Source organism: Xiphophorus maculatus, chromosome 16, assembly GCF_002775205.1.
Source record: "Xiphophorus maculatus strain JP 163 A chromosome 16, X_maculatus-5.0-male, whole genome shotgun sequence".
Lineage (NCBI taxonomy): Eukaryota > Metazoa > Chordata > Actinopteri > Cyprinodontiformes > Poeciliidae > Xiphophorus > Xiphophorus maculatus.
In genome coordinates, this window is record NC_036458.1 from 21,134,627 (window position 1) to 21,161,776 (window position 27,150).

The 27,150-nt window shown below is 42.0% G+C and overlaps 1 protein-coding gene and 1 long non-coding RNA gene across 2 annotated transcripts; both read right to left on the reverse strand.

Moving 5' to 3' along the window:
* Window positions 1-7,606: 7,606 nt before the first annotated feature.
* On the reverse strand, window positions 7,607-9,424 carry LOC102225015 (transcription factor jun-B). The gene has a single exon (XM_005802806.3). It carries the CDS (start codon window positions 9,070-9,072, stop codon window positions 8,053-8,055), a length of 1,020 nt encoding a protein of 339 aa, XP_005802863.1. The 5' UTR covers window positions 9,073-9,424; the 3' UTR covers window positions 7,607-8,052.
* A 7,739-nt stretch (window positions 9,425-17,163) lies between these two features.
* LOC111611604 lies at window positions 17,164-23,934 on the reverse strand. The gene is made up of 3 exons (XR_002754112.1): window positions 23,623-23,934; window positions 23,233-23,474; window positions 17,164-19,983 (listed from the first exon to the last, which is right to left on the reverse strand). It is a non-coding gene; the product is annotated as an uncharacterized LOC111611604 (long non-coding RNA).
* Between the last annotated feature and the right edge of the window lie 3,216 nt (window positions 23,935-27,150).

A 27,150-nucleotide genomic window follows, 5' to 3' on the forward strand; every position in this document is an offset into this window, starting at 1 on the left:
GTGATCGCCGTTTCTATGCGACAGTATCAGCAGCGACAGAAACGTAAACAATGAGAGAAGAGGGAGATGCGCATTTTGTTGGTAGAAAAACAGGAACTATACTTTGAGTTTCTGTCGCCATGTCCGATTATTATAAGCGGCTGGGGGCTTTTTTTTTTTTTTTTCTTTTTTTTTAAGTCGCTCGCAAATTTAATGAGTCGCGGGTTGCGCTTTTTGGGCTCGTTTTTGAACATGAAGTTGCTCATTTGGGCTTGGAAATAAACGAACATAAACCCCAGAATGTGTCTGACCTCCAGTTAGTTTTAGTCAGGCTCTCCCTGCCCATCATTTCCCGGATGATCCGTCCCGCTGTGCCTTTGTTAATGTCAAGTTAATATATTACCTGTGAATTACGTCGAGTTATCCAGAACATTGGAAACATCGAGACTAGTATGAACAGCGCAATAAACGTGAAAACAGCCACGAATGAACGAGTCTGTAAAGTTGTGCAACTAAACGCCATTATGATTATTAATATTAAGATAAGTGTCACAAATCTGTGCAGCAGCCATCTGAGTTGTGGAGCCGCAGGAGGAGCTCTGCACTCTGACAACAAATGCAGGGCCGTAACGCAGGACCTGGAGGCCGGGGGTGGGGGGGGGGGGGGGGGGGGGGGGGGTTGGGGGGGGTGGAAGGGGTTAAAATCCTTCTTAGAGTTTTCCAGACAATAGTGGACCATAAAAACATGCACAAATTACTAACGTTTTTTTTCGTACTGTAACCATTAAACAATCTCCTCTTCAGTTCAACCTTATAAGTGGAGACACATTGTTGATGTTACTATTATAAAATAACTTACAATTAAGTGTTGGCAAAGATCAATGTAATTTTCACAGCGTTGCTGTTAGCAGCTGCTGAAAGTAACTAAAAACGTTACTTTTAATGTAACTTAGTTACTTTCCAAATCAAGTAGTCAGTAATCTAACTGAGTTACTTTTTCAAGGAGTAACCAGTAATCCGACTAAAGTTACTTTTTCAAAGTAACTATGCCATCACTGTTTATGTTTAGGGATTCTGTGTTAGTTCGTTCCTACTTTAGTTTTTTATTACGTCAGTCAGAATGATGTTTCATCAAGTCACGTGATCCACAACCGGATGTCGAACCACGAAGAAGAAGAAGACAGGAAGCATGTTTTTTAATGACTTATTGCACCTGGTCAAAATTATTCACGTGATTCTAATTTTGTTTCTTATTTAATGAAAACCCTGCAATTATGAAGTTTTTTTTTTGTTTTGTTTTTTAACATTAGCAGAATACTGACGACGTTTTGCGCACATTTGTAGTGGAAACGCAATTAGCGAGTTTCTTTAAATCAAGGCTAAAACCAAACTGTTTAGAGTTGCCTTTGACTAGCAGTAACTAAAATTGATCAACATATCTGACGTGTATCCGCTTGATACACGTCAGTCTGTACTGTATATATATATATTGTTTTTTTGGTGGAAATTTACTATTTACAATAGAACTAATATGCATTCGTACTTTTTCCCATAATAAAAAGAAAAGTCCAAGATCTGATGAGAAAGACAAAAATTTTACTCGCCACTTAAAATCAGTTATGAACTAAACTGGACTGAACTAGTAAAACAGAACAGTCTCTCTCCATTACGGTGCACCTAAGATCCGACCTGAAGCTGGCAGGAAATGCCTGACAGCTTTTCCTGTCAGATTGGCATGAGGATGCCAAGCCATCTAATTATCCGCCATCATAAAAATTAAACAGGAGTGACAATAAAAAGGTCACTGTCCACAGAGTAGAGAGTTTATGGCCGCTCCTCCCATCAACACGATATGGCGGCAACATGGATCTTACCAGACACACAAAGTGCGTCTAAAATCAACGTCATATTTAGCGCCTTCCACTCTAAACTACACTAATTAAAAGTGGTGTTTGCTTGTGGAAAATAAAGATTAAAACGATGTTCGCAAGAGCTAGCAAACAATGTTCATGGGCGTCGCCATGTTGAAATTCCGACGTCGTATCAACAACGCTGTTACCTCGGGTCTGACGTCACGGCCATCTGAGTTCCCACTTCGCAGGTAAGAGGAACGCAACGTCAATTGCTGTCAGGTTGATATGTCTCTGTGCTGTATTGTGATTGGCTGTCCAGAGTAAACTATAACTGGATTGGACCATGAATCACTTTCCTTCCTTTTCACAGTTCTGAGATTTTCCTTTGGTTCCTTTCCTTTCCTTTCCTTAATCCCCTAACAATAAAATAAAACGTGGTACGATGACAAAACATGAAACGCTTGTACGAGGCACTGTATTTTTTACATGCGCTTCTATAAAGTCTCCACTAGATGGCAGTGTTTTTCCACTCAAACGTCTCGTGAAGCTTTTAAACGTCACTTCAAACTTCTCTGAGAGTTCAACGTAAATATACTTACATGTTCCAGCTAAGCTGCATATATATATATATATATATATATATATATATATATATATTATTAGGATGCAAGGACATTTCAACAACAGTTGTTTAGATGGTATCGCTCACATCACGTTCCACGAACATTCACAGCTTTTCTTCATGTGATAAAAACTGTTGGGCCTTAAGTCTGTGACTTGTAAAGGCCTAAATATTTTCATGAGAGAGGCGCCTCTTACTGTAGGTCACGGAGGTTATTCTATATGTCATATTCATGTGTGAAAAACACACGACCTCAAAGCTTCAAGTGAACAATCGGACATTTACGGGATTCTAATGATTCTTTTCACGACCGCTTCAATTCACCCTGCAACTACGAACCCACCAAACCCAATCGTCACCCCTTTCCGGATAATAATTTAAATAAATAAAAATAACACACACAAAAAAAAAAAAACACCCGTCACATTAACCACCCCGAATGGTGATTCAAAGAAGCTCAGATGGCCGCTGCGAGGTGGGAGGAATATTCATAGTTCTCGAGAAGACAACAGATAGGGAACAAGTGGCTGTGGGAGGGAGAGGGGGCTCGAGTAGAGGAAAGTCAAACCCACCCAGAGCTCTTCATACGTCACCGTTCACATCACAGATGTTCCCACAGACACTCAGCGTGGGCTGTGGGCCGAGGCGTGTGGAGAGCCAGCATGGCTTATATTGGCTTTCTTGTGCGCATTGTGTTATGTAGGCACTGCTCTGTGCGTAAACCGAGATCTGTGTTGTTGTTTTTTTCTTCCCCTCCTTCTACTTTTTTGTTTTGTTTTGTTTTGTTTTTTTAAATGTGCTGCAGTGATATGTAAAAGTCACGCCACTCTTTGGCGATGTCGGCGCCATTTGAAACTGCTGAATACACACAGAGAGAGATCAGCTCAGATGATGTAGATCCCCTTTATATGTTAAAAAAAAAACTTCCTTTTTTAATTTTTTTTTTTTTACCATAAAAAAAGGCAGAATAAGGAAACCTTGCGTGGGTGCAAGTTCTGTTTCCACGTCCATGGCAGAAAATAACAGGAGTTGTTATTGATGGAAATCGCACTATATTTAGCACATTTAAATGCACAGAAAGGGCTTCAAGTCTTCTTCTCCAAAACACCTTGAGGTGAGAGCGCGCAACGACAAAACCGCAGCCTTCCCTCACAGAGCGCTTTGAAGTGGTTTCTGAGAGTTTGTCGCAGCCCGGATCGGTTGGCTTGTTTATTTGAGCGTCAGGACAGGAATCCCCCCCCTGAGCCTTTCCTGCAGGGGGGCCCCGCTTTCTGCGTGGCTCCTCTGGGTCAGTGGTCACAAAATGTAGCGGCTAACCTTTAACTAGACGTGTTCTGTTGACAGCCTGTGGGTTGCATTCGGAGCCTGTTAGTAGCGAGTTTTGAACTAGGGCTGGGCGTTTATCGTGACGATTATCATTTATCGTGAAAAACGTCTCATGATCAGAATTTCTGATTTATCGCTGAAAGCTGTCGGTATAATCGGAAATGTTTTCTTGACCATCAAAATAGGAAGATTTGAAAATGCGGTTGAATGAAGCCGTCGTGTGTAAAGCAGTGATACAAATCAGGATTTGTTTAAGTAAGTGGAATCTTGAAGAAGCCTTGAAGAAAAAGTTTTTCAATAACAGAATATGTATTTGTGATGCTATAAGTGCTGTGCCATACAGTCACAGTCATACAGTAACTTTTTTTTTAAAAACAAGCAATAAATTGTTGTTTTCTGTTTATCACAATTTTTATCGTTATCACTGTACCACAATACAATTAGAAGTTTGAACTGATCTTTTTCCAAGGCAAACCTTGTGACATCAAGAATGAGTGAAAAGAGCAAATGTGAAAAAAAACCCACGAACAAAAAACAACTATATCTGCTAAACATGGTAGTGGCCACATCATGCTAAGGGTCTGTTTTGTGAAAGTACACAGAAACTTATTTGGTATTAGAATTAGATAATGACACAAAACACTCAGAAAGCTGATCAAGGGGGTGGGTACACTGTAAAACCACAATCTTACCAAGTATTTTTTTTATCCAGTTCAAATATCTTAATACATTTTCCTCATGTTGTAAGGGAAATAATCTCCCAATATTATGGAATTATTGACTCAAAACAAACCAATTTGTTGCTGAAAAGTTACTTATGAGTTAGTTTGATGTTATTTCAAATGTACTAAGGTATTTGCACTGGAAAATATATCAAAATACTTGGTGAGATTTTGTGTTTTTTTTTTGGGGGGGGGGGGGGGGGGGGGGGGGTCAGTGCAGAGCAGGTTCTGCTTCTTAGCTTGCTTCTCCTTGAATTGGCTTTGAGCCGTTTTGAAAGTGTACACATGCTAACGGTCAGACACAGTTGACCCATTTTTGCCACAATTACAATGAGAATGTTTGGGGAAGTCAAGGTGAGGCCTTCAAACCTAGAAACACAGATTTGTTTGTTAAACATGGCGATGTCAACATCATGCTGGGAGGCTGTTTTGGTGCTAATTTGATAGGAGCGGACTACTTCTAAATGCTTTAACGTCGCCCCTAATTCACTTTATATGACTAAAACTCGGGTACAATTGTTTCAACGTACATTAACTGATAATTAATGCGTCAAAACTTTCCAAATTTCTAGGCTGGCTCTGCCTGTAATCCCGTTGAAGACGTATGCACTATTCTCAAAAGGGAGGTCAGTGCCAAGAAAACAACAAAGTTAAATAATCTCTGCCAGTACCCACCCAGAATTATACCAGAGAAAAACAGTGATAGCTGCACAAAACTAGTTGTTTATGGACTTCTGGCAACTTGAGTAGTTTCTGTTTCTACAGTGTGTTTCCACCTGTAATCAGTTTTCTGTTCTTTCTGGATCGTTGTTCAGTTGTAACACCTCACTGTTTGTATCTTCAGACAAGTTTGGGTGTAAGTTTGCACGAGTAACGGAGAACAAAAAGAAATGATTTTTTGATTCCAAGCTGAACAATTTTATTTAACTACTTTCATCTTCCTGTGTAATCTCTAATATGTAACCGCGTCGACCTCGTTTGTCCAAAACTGCGTGGCGACCCTGAACAAAATGTTCCATGTTAATCTTCCTTCATTTTATTTTATTTATTTATTTTTTTTACTGTTTCCTGTTCCTGTTTTGACCCTTCTGGTTTCGGACATATTTGGGCAGTGATGCGTCCCACTGGAATCCCACGGCTTGGCAGCGCAAACCTTTCGCTCTCTCCCTCACTCACCCAACGCCCACTCGCGCCCACTCCCGTGCCAAGGCGCGTGTGACGCCCCCGACATTCCTGAGGCCACTGTCACTTCCCCTGGAGTAAAAAAAACAAAAAACACAATTATACAGACAGATTAACTATGTCTTTAAATCTTTAGACTTTTGGTTGGCCTAGTTGGGATTTGGTTTGTCTGACATCCGAGACTAAACTCTTTTCACCGGTGCACTACAAAAAGGAATTTTAAATATGAGTCATTAAAATAGTTTATATTCTAAACAAGCGTTTTAGTTTATAGAGATAGTGTCATGCTTTAGTTAAATCCGACCATCAGCTACTTTATTTTTATAAGACTTTCTGTCATGGGAATTAAGCTGAAGAATTTGGTAAATATTACAGGGTGGATTTGTTTATATTACAAATGAGTGCATCAGCTGAGTCGAAGCTGTGCTGCAAGACTTGAGGTTGAGAAAGTTTTTTGTGTTGGAGCAAGAATTTAACCTCAGATCCACCTTTTTACGAGTTTCACAACAATGCTGATGCTAGCGTCAAACAGAGGTGACCCGTAAAAAAAACCCTGAGAAAGTTTTGTTGCTCGAGCCAGAATTTAACGTTACAGTCACATTTGACTAATTTAGCAACAGTGCTAATGCTAGCGTCAAACTGAGGGGACACGTTAACCCGGACTACCAAATGCTAAGATGTGTTGCCCGTTGCCAACCGCGGCCCTCATTGTTAGCAAGGCTATTCTGTTAGCATGTTTGATTTTTTCGCCATTAGTGAAAGCTGTAAACTTTTAATCCGACTCCGACACAGAAACCACCAGTCACTTATGGCACGACTATAATCCATCCGCTGTCTTCCGCTTATCTGAGATCAGGTCTCATGGGGTAATGTAACACTGTAACACTAATTCATAATATATAACAGAATATAATCGGGTCAGCCTTTCCGTTCTCAACTGTACGCCGCAACAATGACGAGAGACATCATCGTAACTGAACCAATATCTCCAGTTAAACTCCAATTGAAATGCAGCGATATAATAATAAATGCCCATTGACCATTGTTTACAACCTAATATTCTTGATATAAACTTCAATATTTTTAATGTCTAGCATATCATACCCCTAAAGTTAACTTCCCATTTCACTTTTCGTCTCCTAATTAGAATCTTCTCTCCTTTTCAACATGATCCAGATCACATGATCTTTCATTGTGTCACTAATTTAGTTTAACAAGTACACTTTGTAAAGTAATTTATCTTCTGGCTGTCAAACCTGTAATTTATGCTGGTTCCAATGTAATGAAATGCAATCACCCCCCCCCCTCCCCCCCCCCAAAAAAAAATAAAAAAAAATAGATGCCAGTCATTTCATTCTGAAACTAACCCAGACATAGATTTACTTTTGTTTTACAATATTTTCTAAATTTGCTTCTTATCGATTGTTTATTCATCTATTCTTAAGCACTTTAGATTTTTCGTCTTGAAATGTTATTTCTAAACTCTTCACAGTTTGTTTTATCAGAACACCTGATAAGAAGCTGCACTTTGCCCAGCCCTGGCGCGGCAGTTCCCTGTAACTGTTGCACAATGAGGAGGAAACTCCGCCGCCCTGCTGGAGTTTTTATCTATTCGGTACAAGGCGGGACTCGGGTGAAACCGGTTGGTGTTACCTGGGCGGGGGTTCCCAGAAGTCCTCCCTTGTGACGAAATAGACACCAACATGCCCATATTTGGACATGCCCCGCGCGTAATTCGGAAAGACACGGTACGTGCTGTACGTAAAAACACGGAAACCAGAATTCGGGTTGTATAAGTGCACACTGGGAGGGATAGACAAATAACTGTTAGGGTTATAGAGCAATGGGGGGGAAATCCCTCTCATTTTCCCATTGATTAAGCAATATGTAAAAAAAATAAAAGACCACTCAAGTCGTTTTCTTTCATTTCAAAAGACAATTTACTTAAATACACGTCACAAATAATATATATATAAAAAAAGACAATGTAAACATTGGACAAAAGTTCGCCTGGATCAACCGGGCAAACAAAAATAACTTACAAAGAATAAATGCAGCATTGCAGAAAAAACAAAACAAAAAATTACAAAGTAGTACAATAATCATTCCCATTTTCTACCATTAGTAAACCCGACTTAATGTGGACCAGCGCCCGCTGTGTTGCTCGGCCTGGATGCTGAAGTGTTGAACGGTCCTGTGAGCGGTGACCAGCATCCGAAAGTACCATTTCAAATCAGTCCGGATCAGAGCGGTCTGCAGTCGGCTCCGTGCGGCTGGCCGCGCCGTCCAGTGCCGCACGTCGCGGAACGTGCCTCCAGTGTTTATTACTTTTCAGTCATTTAGCAGTCCGTGTGTGAGTTCGTGGCCCCTAAAACGCCTCGAGTTTGCTGGTGAGCATCAGCTGACAGCCGCTGCTCACGTGCGTCAGGACCTTCTGTTTGAGCTGGGCCACCTGGTCCCGCAGCACCGACGCCGTGCTGGACAGCCCGGCGTTGTCGCTCTTCAGAACCTTGACCTTCTCCTCCAGCCGGGCGATGCGCTCCAGTTTGCGCCGCCTGCACTTGGTGGCGGCGAGTCGGTTCCGCAGCCGCTTGCGTTCCGCCTTGATGCGCTCCTGGGTGTCCAGGTCGATGGGGGACATCGGCGGCGAGCCGTCGCTGCTGAGCAGGTCCGGCACGGTCTGGGGCTCCTCTTTGAGGGCGACCAGCCGCTGCGGGTGCATGCCGGAGCCCAGGTGCGCGTGCTGGAAGAGGTGTCCCGCGGGCGCCGAGGTATGTGTGTGGCTCTGCTGCTGCTGCTGTTGCTGCTGCTGCTGCTGGTGGTGAGGCGGCAGGTAGCTGATGGTGGCGGTGGGGTAGCTGGAGGCGGAAGAGAGCGTGCTCGCGTTCGGACAGTACGCGTTCAGCGTCGTGTAGATGGGAGCCTCGGGCTGCAGCGCGGAGCCGAAGACGCTAGAGGCCGCCGCCGAACACGTCGTAACCCCGCCGGCTCCGATGGAGACGTTCGGAGGTGGCATCTGGTTCATCTTGTGGAGCTCGTCCAGCGCCTTCACGAAGCCCTCCGCGAAGCCCTCCTGCTCGTCGGTGATGCCCCGGTTGTAGAAATACTGTCCCGGCGTGGGACTGGTGATCACCCCGTTGCTGTTCTGGATGATGAGCCGCTCCAGCTCCGGGGAGGCGAGCTTCAGGGACCCGACGTCCGGCTGCCCCCCCTGGTACGGGTCCGCCTCGGCCCTCAGCTGAGACTTCAGGTTGCGATAGGGCTCTGTCAAGTTCAAATTCATATTCTGCTTTAGCACCTTGTAGTCGTGCATGGCGGCATCTGAGTGGCCGTAAGCCGACAGAAACGAGTCGTCATGATAAAAAGGCTGTTCCATCTTTGTTGACATAAAGTCGTTAAGGATGAAAAAACAAAACAAACACACACAAAAAAGGTGGAAGCTTACCGGCTGCTTCTAGAAAAAAAACAAATCAATCTGTGTTATAATGAACAATAATCAGCAGCTCGGGTTGTATCTCTCAAATGTCCCCAAAACTGTCCGAAAATGAAAACAGGATAAAAAAGAGAGAGAGAGAGAGAGAAAGCTAAGGTCCAACAAATCTCTCTTCAGCTCAGTGTCAGCAGGTAAAAGTTGTTTTTTCTTTTCTTTTTCTCAGTTTCTGCTGTGTACACAATCCCGTCAAGTTCTCCTCACTCCTGTCTGCTCCTGTGGTGAGGTGTGTTCGGTCCCGGTCGGTGTCGCTCCTTATATATATACGCAAGACGCACGGTTCACGGAGCGCTCTCATTGGCTGCTCCCTCCGTCGCCACGTCACTGCGTCGTCGGGTGACGCCAATGCCGGGAAGAGGCGCCTGTAAACAAGCCTGTAGGCAAGAGAGCGGCGCACCAAGGAGGGATGGCAACGGAGAAATAACCCGACGCAGTCCGTCCACACACCGCCTCCTGCGTCCGTGCGGCCTACATAAAATGCCCGTTAGATAACCGAGGCTGTGAGGTTATTAAATAAAGAAAAAAAATGTCTCTCCCTCGCGCTGCTCTTTCATTCATTTGTTTATTGTCAAACTACAGAGGAAATCGCTGTTTCTTTCCATATCCGATCGGGGCATTATGAAATATGCTCCTCCGTTGTTCTTTTTTTTTTTTTTTTTTTTTTTTTTTTTTTTTTTGCCTGTTAGACGTAAAAATATGCTGTGAAAATATCGAGACGTTCGGCTGTTCGTTGCGAGCACTCGTATAGAGGAAGTTGGTTGAGCCTTATATGGGTATGCTCTTATATGGGCATGGTGACGAGTTGTTCCTCCAGAAGGGCTACCAAAAAGCCACGCCCCTTCAGGCGTCCTTCCAGCAGCATTCCTTCTCCTGTGTAAACTCAATCCATGCTGGTGGGAAGCTAGGGACTTTTCCCCCCCAGGAAAGGGGAGCAAATTGGCTTCAAGTCAGTAGATTTAGGAGACAGAGTGTCTTGGAATGAGAGACACATATATATTAAAACTTATTTAAACTTGAATGAAACAGATTCTGAAGTTCTACTTAGAGCCGACAGAGTACCTGCGGTCTGTTACCAGACACCTCCTGCTTGCCTCCTGACAGGTTGGTGAGGTGCTGCCGACGTTGGGCACGCCGCCCGCTCGGCGTGCCACTTTGATAAGGGGACAGGAAAGGCAGGAAATTTCATCTGACTCGAGCCAAACACCATCAGTTATCTAAAAACCCGAGGTTCATGTTCATCTAATTTCCCCCCCCCACCTTTGATCCTTAACGCCGGTCTCACAACAAAGACCTGCTGTTCTGTGGCGATAAAGGTCGAGAGCTCGTAGGAGTGCGGGGAAACGAAACACGATTCCTCTCTTGTGCACCTGTCTGGGTTTTTTTTTCTTTTTTCATTTTCTCCTTCTTTCAAGAAGGGCACCTTTGTCTTTTGTTTGTACTTTTTCCGACGCCCACGCAGGCTGCCTCCACCGCAGTGACCCCATATGCCAGAACAGGCCGAGTCCACGAGACTGACCGACACCGAGCCGCGCGTGATTGGGACGTTTTTTGCGAATTAAAATCAGAAAATCCGTGGTGTGCGTCTGCATTTAGCCTCCTTTTATTCTGATAACCCAACATAAAATCCAGCAAGATCAATTTCCTTCTAAGTCAAACTGAGAGAACTTCACATAACAAACAGCGTCATGAAGGCTAATGGACACAGAAGGCGAGTCAGGGAGAAAGTTCACTGGGGGATTAAAGTGCTGTTAGGTTAGGGGTAACTATGGAGGAGCTGCAGAAATCCACTGCTCAGATAGAGGCATGTGCTCAGAGGTCAAGTATTATTCGTGTGCCTCATAAATCTGGGCTTTATGGGAGTGTGGCAATAAGGAAGTTGTTATTAAAGGGAAGTCTTAAAAAGTCCCGTATCCAGACTGAGACACCAAGATGTATGTAACTAAAAGAAGGTCATCTGGTCACAAAGACATCAACATTAGAGGTGGGAAGGTTGATCCAAAATATCGATACCAAGTTGGTAATCAATATCGGAAAGACACTGTTGTGCTAAGATTGATACTTTAGACTCCGATTCCATTTTGAAATTTTACTACTTCAAACCAAGATTTTGTTTCAATATAATAGAATACAATATTTTGTGCATACCTCTAAACTTTGTCCAAATTCTGTGCTAAGTTTCAACAACCTAGAGGTCAGAGGTTTGATGATTTATTGAACTTGAGCACAAGCATTGGTATCTGTATTGGTATCTGTGATACTGGTCCTGTATTTACTTGGTATCGGAAACCAAAATATATTATATTGCACACCTCTAATGAAAATGTAATTTTGTGGCAGAAAAGTAAAACGGCATATCACTGTTGCCATGGTGAAACACGGAGGTGGCTAAATCCCGATGTGGGGAGGCTTCGGTATTTTTAAAGGAAATGTGTGGAAGGTGAAGCTCTGGTCAGATGAAACAAAAACAGGACTTTTCACCCTTTATGGAAAACATTTGATAACTGAACACGTAACTTTATTATAGCACTATGTCCCATATTCATGTGTTATAATGGCCTAGTCAAAGCCCACAAATAAATTCATTTAAGAATTTGAGGCCAGACATGAACATTCAAATTCAAATTTGACAGGGATCCCAGCCTTTGGTTCATGTTAAATTCAAGGACCTTTCAAGGACTTCCCTGGACAAATTTCCTCAAATTCAAAGACCATCCATGGCCACGTTTACCTAATGCTACCAGTGAATATGTTATTAATAAACGATTTTAGTACAATACAAATTTGATTAACCCTCCTGTGGGTCATTTGGACCCCATCACTCTGTGCGAAGTCCAGCAGGATCACAGTGACCCCCGCGTGCGCTTTTACAAGGTTGCAATGTTTGTGTGGTTTCGGGAACTGACAGTTTGACGGTACATTCTCTCCCTTCCCCATTTCCCCCACATTTGCAGCGTTTCCCCCGAATGGCGTAGAATTTGTTGGGTCAGAATCAATGAAAGAAAATGAACGTTTTTGTTGTTGTTTTTTTTTTTCAAAAACCTTGCAGGGAATTGAACTTAGTTTTTCAAATTCCCAGATGTTCAAGGACTTCAAGGACCAGTGGGAATCCTGATTGGAGTAACATAGTAAGCAGTTTGTACTTAATGATTTGACTTTAATCAGAAATGACTACACCACCAGATGTGATTAGAGGGGGGATTGTACCTTAAGTCAGTCGCTTCTTCTTATTCTCTTGCTGGACATTTCCAAGGTCCCATATCTCCTAACGCCCTTATCTCAGGGAATTCTCCGCCACACCGACGGACTAGTATGATTCCATGCTTTTTTTCCTTTTTTTTGTCAGTATCCATGGGAGTGCAGATAAACAGAGGAAAAACAACAGTTCCTGGCAGCATTGAGCCTCCTCTCCCCTATAAAAACTCCATTCTGTGTGCAGCTGCCGTGGCTCTGATGCTCTGCGCGGAGCGGCTCCGGTCCGGGGCTTTGCTCTGAGCTGCGGTTGGAGGTTCGCCACAGTCCCACTGACATTTTGGCTCTGAACAACCGCTCACGGTCCCCGGCTGGGGGGAGTGTTTACGGGAACACTCGTGAGGTGGCACCGTGCCCACCCCGGCCCAATGCTGGTGAAAAACAAAGATAGGGAAGAGGGGGCTAGCTTGATTAATATGTGGTATTGTGTTTTCCCCTGGATTTATCTCTATTAATCCGCCTTTTTAGAAATTATGAATACAGTGGAGTTAGGGTAGATTTGTGACGTACGAGTTCAGCACATCACTTATCAAGTTATAATATGTGCATAAAAAAAACCATCTAGAACTGTCCGCCGCCTTAGTCACATCTCGGTTAGTCATGTCTCTGTTTAGTCTGTTTAGATTTAGTTGTTCTCTCCTCTCCAGTTCAGAAATTCCTTTGTCTGACTTCTGCTTTTTTTTTTTTTGTTAGAGGAGGTATAAAACCTGCTGTAGGACATAGTCTTGCCTTTTAAATGTTTTTTTTTCTGTTTGTTTGTTTGTTGTTGTTTTTTTTTTTGGATAGTCTTTCGTGGGTTTCGGGATGGAAGGAGCTGCTTGGCAAAACGTGGAGTTTTAACAGTCAGGATCAGATGGATCGGTGCCAAAACTCGAGCGTTACCTGTTTTGGATCCCTGGGTGAGATTGTGAAAGGCAAAGCCTCAGGGTGGAAGGAAGCTGTTTACCGTAAGATTAGGAAATGTCCATGTGTGTGTGTGGGTGTGTGTGTGTGCGTGAACAAACGCATATGTAACCGAGGGTGGAGTATATTCATGGATGTTTTTTTTTTTTTAACCACAGATTGAACATCTGCATGAAGGGAGAAGATAAGACAAATAAACTACTGTGGAGAATGCGGTCTATTTTCTCCTACACGTGTTTTTCTTTAACTAACACATGCACCGTCCCTGAACCTTTTTACTCTTTACTTTAGATATTTGTGTGTCTCCTCAGGATTTCAGGGGAATCAGTTGCATAATTTGCAAAGGGGAGAAAAATGATTTCCACACATGGTTTTCAAGACCTTTTAAAAGCAAGAAAATTGACAAATGCGGTGCGAATATGCATTCATCTCTTCCACAACAAACAGGGTGTCCACACCTTTTTGCCACGAAGGCCAAAATTATGAAATTGAAAGCACTCAGAGGGCCACAATAATTGATTTTTTTTAAAGTAACATTTTAAAATAAATGTATTGTCTGTTTGTTTTGTTTTTTAATTTCACCAGAAAACAAATGGATTAAAAAATGTATTGTATGGATCAAATTTTCATCCATAAATGATTGTAGATCCAAACTATTATAAGACAGCCTTGCACTGTTTTTTTTTTGTTGTTGTTGTTTTTGTTTTTGTAGTTACTTGTTTAGAGCAGCCTAGTAGTGATGAAGCATCTGATGTTGACCTGTTGGTAAGGAAATCTGCTTAGGGCCCCAAAAAGGTTTGGGCCGGCCCTGCTGGAGGGACTCCAGTATTACAGCATGTGACATTTATTATAAGTGAGTGGAAAAAAGAAAGAACTGTACAGATGATATATGGTTATTATTTTTATAACTTTAAAAATAAACCTACAGAATGGCGGTGCTCTGGTTGGAATCCCCTGCATTCCCTCTGTTTTAACCAAGAGGTTTTTACAGTGAGCTGCTGTGTTTGCTCTCCTCACCTCCTCCTCTCAACCGTCTCATTGTTCCTCTCCACCTCTGCACAGCTCTCTTTTTGCCAGAGCAGAGGGCTTACGGCCTACTTGTCGCCTGCCTTTCCACAACTAACTGCCCTTTTCTGCTTCCTGCGACGGCTCCATCTGTGACTCAGAGCAGCTTGGAAACTGTACTGCGTGTGCGCGCGTGCTGTGTGTGTGTGTTAGTGTGTGTAGCGAACCAGAGGTCAAAGCCTGAAGCCTTGGAGTCTTTCCCCCTGACCTTCACAACTCCATGTTACGCCCACTCAGCAGAACCGGGTCGGGGTTGGGGGGGGCAGCACGGCGGGAGCTGGTGGGCGCGCGCGGCCCCGTCGATCAGATGCGGTTTGTTTGCGACGTGCCCTCCTGACACAGCGGCTGACTCCTTGGTTTGGACATAATGGGGCCTCTCATCCGTGGCGTTGCTGTTCTCCTTTGTGACTGTGGTCACTTCGTTGCAAGGTCTATTAATAGACGATACATCATCGTGAAATCATCACCATCATCTCCCTCGTCAACAGCACATGATGGTATGTTGATGTTTTCCTCCTCTCCGCCATGTCGATCCCACAATGCCGGAGCTGATCTGCATTTTAGCGTCTCACTACGCCAGGGGTGGGCACTCCTGGTCCTGGAGGGCCGGTGTCCTGCAACTCTTGGATGTCTCCCTGGTCCAACACACTTGAATCCAACAGCTGAATCACCTCCTAAGTGCAGTCAGGTTCTTCAGAGTCCTGCTAATGACCTCATTATTTTACTCAGGTGTGTTGAAGTAGAGACACATCTAAAAGTTGCAGGAGACCGGCCATCGAGGCCTGGAGTTGCCCACCCCTGCACTACGCCATAGTGTCTGGCTAGTTTTATGCACATTAAAAAGAAGTAATATTGTTCTGGAAATGTGCTCTTATCGCCCATGAACTCCGTTACATGGTGGTGGCACCATCATGCTGTGGGGACGCTTTTCTTAAGAGGAAGCCGGTCAAAAGACTTGAGACCTCATGACTGTTTGGATCAAAGCATATTTCAGTTAGCTGTGGCTATTTGACGTATTGTTTATCGTGAAAAAACCTTATTTGATAAGAATTTTGATTTATCGTCTCGATAGATTTTAATTGATATCAATTTAAAAAAAAAAAAAGCAACTGACTGTATTATCGGAAATGTTATTTTCTTTTACAATTTTTGTCCACTGTTTCACAAAAGCATCAAAAAGTATCAGCAAAATAAAAAATATGATTACATGCAGTTACCATGTGAAGTTTAATGTCATAAATCACATTTCTTTAAGTAGGTGGAGTCCTGCAGAGGCCTGTTTGTTAAATGGGAATGTTTCTTAGGAACAATATTTGTGTTTGTGGCGCCATGAATGCTGTGCCACGCAGTCACAGCCACACAATACCTAAAAAAGAAGCAATAAATTGTGTTTTTTTTTACATCACAATTTTTATTGCTATCACAATAATACTGTAAGATATCCATAAAATTCTACGTACGCACTCCTCATTTTAGTGTTACAATGCTCCAAAGTTCAGTCCTAAAGTTGGCAAAAGACTGAAAAGAAGGAAAGAGTGAAGTTTGGAAATGTAAATAGTTATTCATCTTTCAAATGTCACGTTCCAATATCATTTGGAAAATATGTGATGCTGTTTGCAAAGTTACACAGTAAAAAATGAACATTAATACTTTTCGCTTATTTAGCCAATCATAGAGAAAAAAAATGTGGAAGTTCATTTTTCAGTCATATTTTCACCATGTTAATCATTCATTCATAAATGTCAAAGTTCATAACTAAATAGTTAATTCATAAACTAAATATTTAAATACTAAATATTTAGATTATAAACTCAATATTTAGTTTATAAGTACGCAGTTTGGAAGCCATTCAGTCTACAAACTAAATACTTACTGAGCTAAATAATTGGCTTTAAAACTAAACACTTAGTTGACAAACTAACTAAACTCTAAATTCAATATTTATTTTACAAACTAAATATTTAGTTTCAGACTAGATATTTAATTTCAACACTAAATATGTAGCTTGCTGACTATTTAAGTTGCTAGTTAAATATTTAGTGTGTAGCTAAATAGTTATCTAATATGCAAATTAGCTTGCCGATAAGGGGAAGTGGAATATCAAAATAAAAGCTCGTTTTTGAGGACCTGTATATAATTTGACGTCTAGCTACAAACGTTTGCCATTCAGTCAGACAATGTAGAGTTGAGATAAAACTTCAGCTTCTGATGTTTATTTTTAGCATTTGACGACATGCCGGGATTTAACTGCTCCTAATCTTTCATCTGACAGCACAGATTTTATGTTTGGGAAAACCTGGACTTGGAAACCCATTTCCAACAGACAGAGAGGGATTCTTCATGTAAAAAACAAAACTCTGCACTCAGATGAGATCTCAACTTTTTCCACTCCGGTTATTTTCTTGTTAATTCTCTTTTTGTAGCCGCTCTGCAGAATGAGTAAGCACCTTCCAGGAAACGCCATCTTCGTTCATCTTCTGCGTCAATTTATGTTTGGTGTTTGTGGTGGCTGCGTAGAGGACACTGTTAAAAGCTGGGACACGGTTGGAGGAGCTTTCCTAAAAAAAGCCGACTGTGAACAGAACATACCAAGACGCACGTGTATCATCTTTGGAAGTGCTCAAATGTTTGCATTCTGCTTTAGCACAAGTGTCATAGTTGTGTTTAACAGTAGTAGGTAGAAGGTAAGAGGAAGGAGAGTGCATTTCCTCAGTCTGACAGTACAGTGCCTTGATGTGTTCTTACCCTTTGATGTCTCTGATGTGTTGCCGTGTTACAACCACAAACCTCAATGTTGTTCTTTTTGGGAATTTTGTCAAATAGACGCATAGCAGTGCATGATTGTGAAGTAAAAAGGAGAAACATTAATATTTTTCACATTTTCTTGTGTAATACGGCATGCATTTGTATCATAGCGCACCATGTACCCCAAGCCATCACTCTACTACCACCATGTCTCACCATGTCTTTGTATTTTTGGTGGACGGACGGCCTTTGGGTTCTTTTGGGTCATCAGTGTTGTTTTGCCCTGCCACTTTCCCCATTGATGCCATGTTTGCCCAGTCTCTCTTTCCAATTGTTGAATCATGAACACTGATCTAAACTAGAGCAAGTGAGGCCAGCAGTGCTTTAGATGTTGTTCCGGCTTCCTTTACGGCCTCCTGGTTGAGTCACCGATGTGCTCCTGGAGCTATTTTGTAGCCTCCTGAGAAGGTTCTCAGCTGTTTCGCGTTTCCTCCAGTTCTGGATAATGGCTGTCACTGTCGTTTGTTGGAGTCACAAAGTCTTTGAAATGACGTTACCTTTTCCAGTCCGATAAATGTGGGTGACTGTCGCTTTTCCTTATTTTGAGGTATTTTAGCCTTAGTCACGGTGTCGGTCTGATTCTATTTAAGTGGGTTTATTTGAACAGGACAGTGCATATAAATGAACGTACAATGTTGTCGTAAAAAGACTGGATTTAGTGAAATGTTAATTTCCATCTGTAGTGCCATTAAACAAACACAAGCTAGAAAATGACATTAATACCATTTCGAGAATAAAAATAGAAATACAGTAGAAATAAATAAAACCTACATCTGTCATGAATATAGTAACTGAAACACAAAGTTTCCAGAAAAGGTAGCTATGGTTCAATGATGATTACTTACCAACCAACCACGCTTTGAGTTGCCCTTTGAACCCCTCCCGCAGTCTGAAGAGTTGGGCCCACAAGCTTTTTATTCCATGTGCGGTCCAAGGGGAGGGGATTGCACTGACCCCGTGTGCGCTTTTCTGAGTTTTTTTTGTGTGTGTGTGTGGTTTCGGGAACTGACGGTCTGACGGGACACCCCTCCACTGTCCGGCCATAACATCTGCAGTCATGCTAGCACCGCAGGAGGTTAAGGCGAGATAGGTGGAGCTCTTTCTAATGGTAGAACATACTTTAATAGGTAAAACATTCAGCGGTTCAGGTTCAAAACATTCAAGCGGTTCAACAAAACATTCAGGTTTTGTTGAAGTGGTTTCTTCATTCTACAGTTTTGGTAAGTAATCAGGCCTGGGTGTGGACAGTGTAATTGAGCCAAAAAATGAGATTCAACAAGGACAGCAATTATATTTTCAGACAGGACTAGGTGTGGGCATGGACAGCTATTATTCCTTCACAAATGAAGTCATTATTTGAAAACTATGATGACTTCTGGCCCTTTGTTCCTTTAAGACCTGGAACATTTGAGTGCGATAACAAAGCAAAAACTGTGCCGAGGCAGAGGCACTGTAAATGTGACTGGATGCCTGTAAGATTTACTCCACAGGCAAAGGAGGATGAAAAGAGATGAAGCCGATGGCACACGTGGAAATAGTTGGAAGGAAAAGGATTGCACCCACGCCCGGGCCTGAGGCACAGCAACTCCGAAAGAGCTCCAAACCTGTTCTGTTTGCCATATCTCGCTGAAACGTCTGAACTCTTCCGTCTTTGCCAGATGTCTCAACAGAGATTCGGATGAATCCTGGCAGTCAAACCTGCGCTATTAGCAAGGCAACATCTCAGGCAAGCAGCGAGGTTTCTTCTCAAACTCATAACTAAACATTGACTGAAAATGATACGCAGCCTCCCAACCTGAGGGATGTTAAGATCTTACGGGCCTCATCCACTCGCATGTTTCACCAAAACATGCGAGTGGAATCTGAGATTTCCTCAACCAGCTCCTCCCCCTTACTATTGGTTCGGTGAATCTGAAGCAGCCTGCAGGACTTCTGAGTCATGTTCCTGACTTTGGGGCAATCTGGATGGCTTCTAGTCAATCAAAAGTAGGATCCATTGATTCTAGGCTCAGAGGTCAATGCCATTTTTGATACTTTTGCATTGTTCTGCCCCCCTATTTTGCCTCTTCTTTAGTTTATAGCAGATAGTTTACAACCATGGTAATGACAGTAGAATGAGTTCTTAATGATGTTGGAAGTCAGAGCGCCTGTAGCGCAGGAAGACTTTTACTGTAAGAGAAATGCGGGGTTGAGGGTGCATCTATGTGTCTCTGGAGATTTAGGACCGCTGACATTTTCTTTTTAGAGTCTTGAAGTGGCGCTGCTCGAAATCCTCCTCTCCCAACAAAGTCTCTGGCGCATTTTGAACTCGATGCGCTCGCCTTCTTGCCAAACTGCATCAGATCGTTTCTTCGAGTGGGTCTCCTCAGCTGCGGTTTGGCTCAGTCAGACAGCCGCAGCCGCCCGGCTCAGAAGTGCGTGTTTGCTTTTGCCTCTTCATCTGCCACATGGTCCAAACATTTTTGGCTTTTTCTCAAAACAAAACAAAAAGTTAAAAAAAAAAAAATAGCGTCCCCGGAGTACAGCCAGGGCGGCCTCCGAAGAGCTCGTAATCTGTTTCGATTTTGTTGTATATAAATCATCAACCCAAGCAGGAATCCTCTTTTACTTAAGTTTCATTTAAGTGCCAGCATACTGGAAAACAGCTGCTGTCATTTTTATCATAAAAAATAGTCTGTGTGGGAATAATCATGTTTGCTTTCCACATTCGCCTGTCAGCGTTTGTTTCTAGTCTGTGTTGAGTCTCATCCTGGGTGTCTGCTCCGCTTCCTGGTGTCACTCCATTGTCTGAAACCAAATAAAAACAGAGGAAATGTTTAGGATCCAGATACCAAGTCGTCATAGCTGCGCCAAAGTCAGACCAGGGAATCCCTTCTGTGGGGATAGAGGCGGCGGCAAGGAGCGTTGCTGGACACAAAGCCAAAGTCAGACGCAAGACTGTGTATAAATAAGTCCAGACTGAAGCTTCCATTTATTTAAAGAACGGCCGGCCTGAGTTTAAGGGTGTTTTCACAGCTGATAGTCCAGTAGACTGGTTTTGATTAGGGACCAAAGCTGCAACATTTGTTAAATTTTCAGCTGGTATGGTTCACTTTTGCACTGCAGGGTCAAACAATCCAAACAATTTGAAAAACCTGTTCCCCTCCTCGCCTGTGGTGGCGCTGCACCAAGGACCACTCAAGGGAAAGACACTAAAACCTCAGAAGAAGACATGAGCCCATCTTCCTTCTTGGCTTCTTCACAAAATGTAAATAAAAATGGAGTAGCATCAGGTTTTAGCGGTTGAAGGATTTCACTTTTGTCTTTGTAAAAGACAACAAGCCATTTCTTCAGCTAAAACTAAACTCACACTTTTGTTTTGCTTGTATTTACCCAGAATGCCCTGTGCTGTATTTTGATTGCTGCTTTTGGAGCGGTCTCTGGTGATCTTAGCGTTCACATACGCATTCAAACCGTGTCAGAGTTCACTTCAACCAAACTGAGATCTAGGGTTTTAGGCCGACCAGAGTTCACTTTTATGGTCTGCATCAGAATTTGATTGCGTGTTCACACCTCCCCCAACAAACTGGACTTTCTAGACAAACAAACTGGAGTTCGACTGAAGTGGATTTTATTTACAGAACAAAAGCACCTGCTAGATAAAATCCTTCAGGTCAATTGACCCATCTCTGGGGTCCAAAGGTAGATATGTTAAATGACCTTTCTCTGGTACTTCCAGTGTTAAACAATATCAATCGCAAAATATATGTCTGTTTCTTTACTCTCTTTGTCATAAGAACTTCCATTGCGTTGTGGCCTTTTGCATCCTGGGGTACGTCATTTGTGTTGTGCTGTGAGACTCTGTCCAACTGGCTAGATATTATAAAAGCATGAAAAGTGCATATTAGTAACAAATGAAATCTACTAGCCAACAGATAGTGCCATCCAAACAGTATGAATACTGTACCCACTGATATTGCGATGACTATATATTTGCGGTATTTAGGGCTGCCATTGGTCATATTATGCTGAAGACATGAGGAGGCTAATTTTGCACCCTTTAACAGGTTTACTTCAGGATTACACCTGTTGAAACTGAACAGTTTTGAACTGTGGATCTCCACTGTCCACTGGATGATTAACGACTGGTAGACTCTAGTTCTCTTGAGTTTCCTGTTGGAAACTACTTGTACTTTTTATGGAAGTTTCATCTTTACGTACCTTGACTAAATCCCATTTCGGCTCCCGGGTCTAGGCCTGTCTCTCAACTAAATGAACTTCCCTCCGCACCAGGCTGCCTGATCTCACTCTAACCCTATTCACCTCAAACCACCTCTGGAACCCAATCCACGTTCCCCCGGCTCCACATCAGAACCTGACCTACTCCTCAAATTGCGTCACAGTGCCTCAAACCACAGTTAGTGGTCTCCCTGTGTCGAGATCAGTTTCTGTTTCACTATTCATCCTCAATCCCCAAATAACTTCTCCTCCTTCGGACATTCTGGTATCCACTCGCTGAAAATTAAACAAGAACTTCATCAGTAAAACATTTCTGTGAATATTGTAAATATACTTGTTGCTTTTATCACCCGGCCCACATTCTTCATGTGGGCCAGGAAACTACCTCCCATCATGAGTGATTCATCCCCAAAGCGTGATACTACGAACACCATGTCTTCTGGAAATACAAGCATTTACTTTATGGTGTGATGTCATCAGATTTAGGCTGTTTGGTCTGAGCTTTAAGGCAGAAAGTGAAAATACTGAAGTTCATCTGACATCTACTTTAATTTTAACAAACAGATTGATTCTGTTGTCAGATTAAGTTTCTCCCAGCTTCGTCTCCTGGCTAAAGTGTCTTATCAGTCGCTGTAACAACAGTTTAAGATCTGATTGTGGCAGTGCCAGATCTCTTTTGCTTTCCTTCAGCTAGTTGGAAACCCTGCAGCTGTTGTTTTGACAGACACGTCCGCATCATCCCGGGGATTTTATCTCTCCACAGGCTTCCAGAATTCAGTTTAATGTCCGAATGCTGGTTTTGAATGCCATAAACGGTCTTGCCCCATGTTATTTCTCAGAAATTGTCACATTTTGTATGAGACTGAGGTCTTCGGATCAACACCTCGTAAAAGTACGAATTTCAATGGACAAGCTTTGGGTTAATTTTCATCCGATTTTCTAAAAACGTACAACCTTGCCAGTGAAATTGGCTTTTAATACTTGATACTATAAGCACTGTGACACTCTGACACTCTTTTTATGTGATGGTTACATTGGGAACATGTTCTCCCATGTTTTTTTAATATAGACGTTTCTACTTTTATGTGCAGTTTTATTTTTTTGTGGCGTTTTTATTTTTTCAGTTTTATTTTCGCACTCTGGTTTTGTTTTGGATCCCATTGGCTCCTAATGATTTCTGAGTTTGGACATGCATGATGTGACTTTTTTTTTTTAAATGTTCCACACTTAGACATAGAGGTGATCATTGTGATTGGAAATTTTTGTTATCACGTTTTATCTACGGTTAAACTCTAACCGTCAATCGTTACAAACCCCATAAAACAACAATACGGTTAGGACTGTAATTTGTACCATTACTTTCCCATTGTTGTAACACAAGACTATTCATTAGAAAAAATTAAAAGCATTTATTGCATCCTGTAGCAGAATTGGACTATTTAAAGTAACGATGGACAGAAGTCGCCTTTTTTAAGGTTTGTAGGGTAGTATCTGAGTTTGTGGCGCTTCTACTATTTAAACATTGACATACAGTTCATAGCTGTACAGCACATTCAAATTATTATAGTTATTGTTGTTGCAATAAATATCACAAAATATAGTGATATTGAAATATTTAACATATTGTGTTAAATATTTACATCTATGCTGGCGTGGTAACGCCTGTGAGGTGTCAACATGATTATTGGAAGTGAAACCCAGGCACACTTGAAATATACAACAGAAAGGTTATTGTAGAGGCCCTCCAATGTTTGAGTTTGTGTCTCACTCATGCTGAGATTTAAAAAAAAAAAAAAAAAAAAAAAAAAAACTCCTTACAGATGGGTGACGGTTCAGAGAAATGCTGCAGCACCAGCAGTTTCTGGGGACAAACTCTCACACGCAGCTTTTACTGTCGACCTCAGAGGCCGCAGATTCTCTGACTTTGTCTGCGTCGGCAACTCCTGCTAAGCCTCAGGGAGCCTTTGCGTGATCCCGTAACCGAGCCTCCATTCCTAACGCACGGGATCCGGCACGTCCTCATCAGGCCTGGACATGGCTGCCCTGCAGTGAATCAGTGCCTGTAAAAAAAAATAAAAAACACATAAAAATAAAAAAATAAATAAAAAGAAGTAGAAACAGACAGAAGCTTCACAAACACCTCTACAAGCTCCCACGAACTTAACCCACGTACACGCTCTCGCGCAGTCAAGTCACGCGCTTACTCACGTATGTAAATGAGCTTCGGCTGGCGCAGCGCCTCGTGAGCAGTCCGAACCGTTTGGGCTGCTATGCTAGCTACCAGACTTGTTTTTGTGTCTCTTCCCCCCCCCTCTTCCCGGCTGACAATTACTGTTTTGGAGCTCCGTGTTCGGACACGAGCCCCACGCCGCGTGTGGAGGTGGGTGTTATTAGGAGCAGTCTGGAGGTTGCGATAGGTGGAGGCGAGCACGAGCAGCGCAATTAGCCGTTTGCGGTCTACTCTGCACACTAATTACCTCGCTTTTAATGCACTTTACGCTGAGCTGCTGCTGCTGCTTTTAGGAAGCCCTGCACCAAAAATAGACTCCGTCTGGGGTAAATTAAGAGCCTTGTAGGGTCACAAATTATGGTGTAATTGTTTGCTTGGCTGCAGTTGTTTACTTGTATCCCGAGCAGCTAAGGTGCCTGGGATTTCTGGAGTTGAGAAAGTGATGAGGAATTCACTCTTTGAATATTAGAAAAGACAAAAATAGGCTAGAAAAACAAGGATCAGCTAATCCCAGTGTTTAAGCCATGCGAAAGCGCAATGGGATGTTGATGGTGCTTTGCAACCTTGTTGCCTCACAACCGCAGATTTCACTGAATTTCATTAGGATTTAATGTGAGCGGCCGACACAAAGCAGGGAAGACTCTTTACTTTAACAACCTTTCGATGTGAAAACAACTGAAAGTACTTTGGCGGTATTTCGCTGCCAGCTTTGCACATTTATAAATAGCATATTTTGTCAATTTAATCTATGCAAGATCAGTTAGTCTCAGTCAGATGGAAAACATCTGTGAAAATCCTTTGTTTCAAATCTTAGCACAAATTTAGGCCTAAACTTTGACTGGGCCAATGCAGCAGGTTAAAATGCTTTGATCTAAACCATTCCATTGTATCTGCAATTCTTGGGTCAGAGTCAGTGATGTGCGGTCAGGGGAGGCAGGTGAGGCTCTGCCTCACCTATCATCATGGAAAAATAATATTTAATAAAATAATTTATATTGCTATTTTCACCCTGTGTTTTGTACTGTAAAGTACCTATTTTTCATTTAGCTTAACTAATTCTGACTATTTTTTCTTCAAAATTGCTGAATTTTTGCATTTTCCCATTCAAACGCTCGGAAGCGCAGCAGGTGAGGCAGCAGCGAGCTGAGCCTCACCTGGGATTGATCAACCTCTCTAACTGCACTGGCTGCCATTCTATGAGAGCATCCTCCTCCTGTCTGTACGTTACCAATAAAATGGCTAAAAAACATTTAATATATTAACTTATTTTCCCTAATTTAGCTTATGTATATAATGTAGAGTGTTTTTTGTCACCAACTGTGTGTGTAACGTGATTCGTGTGCTGAGTAGCGATCAGAAACGGGAGAGAACAGTTTCGAGGTGAGGCAGGCAGTTCTCCTGCCTCATGGCAGGGGGCGCTCATGATCCCAGACATTGTGACTCCACAACTGCAGAGTAAGAGACAGTAACAGCGAGCTAGAAATACAGTAAAGTCAAGTGCGGCGATATATTTAGAGTTTTCTCCTCTTACCACATCAATCCCTTATTAATAATCACAAAATAAACACTAAGCCTAAAACCATACGACTGCAACAGACTGAATGTTTTGCTCTTTGTGTGGGAAATATTTCAGTGTTTTTTTAGGGGTGGTGTTGTTGTCAGTTGCTAATGGCAACGGTAGCTGTGCTGATGCAGAAAGAAATGGTTTTGAGTTGTACTTTAACGGTCTTTCTCTTTGCCGTGGATCACAGCACGAAATTAATATCTACATGTCCAAGTTTCATTGAGTTAACGGAATTATTCTACGGCGGTATCGTGGCTATGGATGACATGTATGAATTGTCTTTTTGCCCTCCAGCTTTGTCCACATGCGTGAAATTAAACAATAACATGCAGGGGGTCTATATTTGTAAATCTGATTTTGATTAAGTCAGTGCCTCACCGGCTATGAACCTCACCGCACGTCACTGGTCAAAGTTCATCCAATCTCATGTAATTTGGAAGAAATTTTTAGAGGTGGACGAAATATCAATACTATCAATAACATCGGTATCAGTACTGATTGATAGTATAATAAGATCAAGATCGAGTTCATCTACACTCTTTACTTTCAGATTCCATCATGAAATTCTATGTTTTTAATGTAGTTTCTCAACTCTACCTCAATTCTTTTTGTTCTGATTTATTCTCATGATAATATTTCACACTTTGTTAAATATGCAAAAAAAATTGTCAATATGTTATTAAAGTATTTTGTAAATAAAATTGGTCCAAAATAGTACAAACGATAAATCATAAAAATACCTAACAGCATCAGTTTCACATTCAAACTTTAATAAAAAGAATCAGTATCAGCGATACAGGCCATGCATCGGATTGATATCGAAATATGCGATATCACACACTTCTAGCAGGTTTTCTTAAGTTCAAAATTATTTGTATGCTGGCTGTTTTAAACATTTCGTTCATCTATGACGTTTGCTTCTCATAGGAAAATGAGCAAGGCATCTCTCAAAACATAGTAAAACTATTTAAAAAGGAGTGTCGATGTTTCAAAAAATAACCTGTTCTTAGGTTTTAGCAAAACAAGGTATGTTAGAAATCTTTTCTAAACTTTTCAATAATTGGTAGAAAACATTCTTTTGGAACTAGAGCAATCAGGCTGTAATCATTTTTTCATGTCTCTACCATTTCTCTTTAATGATTTATCTTTGGGAATAAGTTTAATGATTTATGAATGAGTTGGAACCCAGAACACAACCCAAGAGAGGTTGTATGAGTTAACAAATATGAAAATGTCTGAGACGGTTTATCATTTCTACTTGGGATCGGCTTTCTGGTCAGACAGGAAAGTGAGCGACCGGCACAACAAACAGGAAACAGGAAGTTCTGGATTATCCAACAGCGGTAGATTCCTAGGAAGTCATCTTGTCTTTGGAGACTCGGACCTCAACAAACCTGAATCCGCTGAAATGTACCATGTTATGGATCATCATATCCCTTCTACTGGGGATCGTTTCACCCACAGGAATGTAAGGTCAGCATCATTAGCCACCCTAATGAAATCACTCAAAACGTTTAATATTTCCATGGAAGTGACCCTGATGAAAACTGTTTGTGCTTGTATTGCTTTGAAAAGAACAAAGAGTCCACAAAGTCGGATCAGGTGATGTGACAAGAAAACGGAAAAATCACAAGGTCAGAATTATTTTACCTACTTTGCTCTCTTTTCTTCCAAAACTCACCTGAAAATTCAATTAGCTTTCATGCCACCGCTGAGTAAATCAGCCAAGTAAATCACCCTAATCTTTAGCTCCTTACATGATGCTCCCACCTCCATGTTACATCATAGGGATGGTGTTTTCATGATGGTGTACAGGATTGTTTTCATAGTGTTTTGCAGTAACGCAGACAAATGCTCAACTTTGATCTGGTGTTTCCCCTACATGCCTTGAACTAATCTGCAAACGGGACTCGTTATGACTTTCCCCGTATTATGAGATGTA

What these genes read in the sequence shown, in the direction of transcription:
- LOC102225015 (XM_005802806.3), bottom strand. Translation starts at nt 9,072, where the DNA reads ATGTCAACAAAGATGGAACAGCCTTTTTATCATGACGACTCGTTTCTG.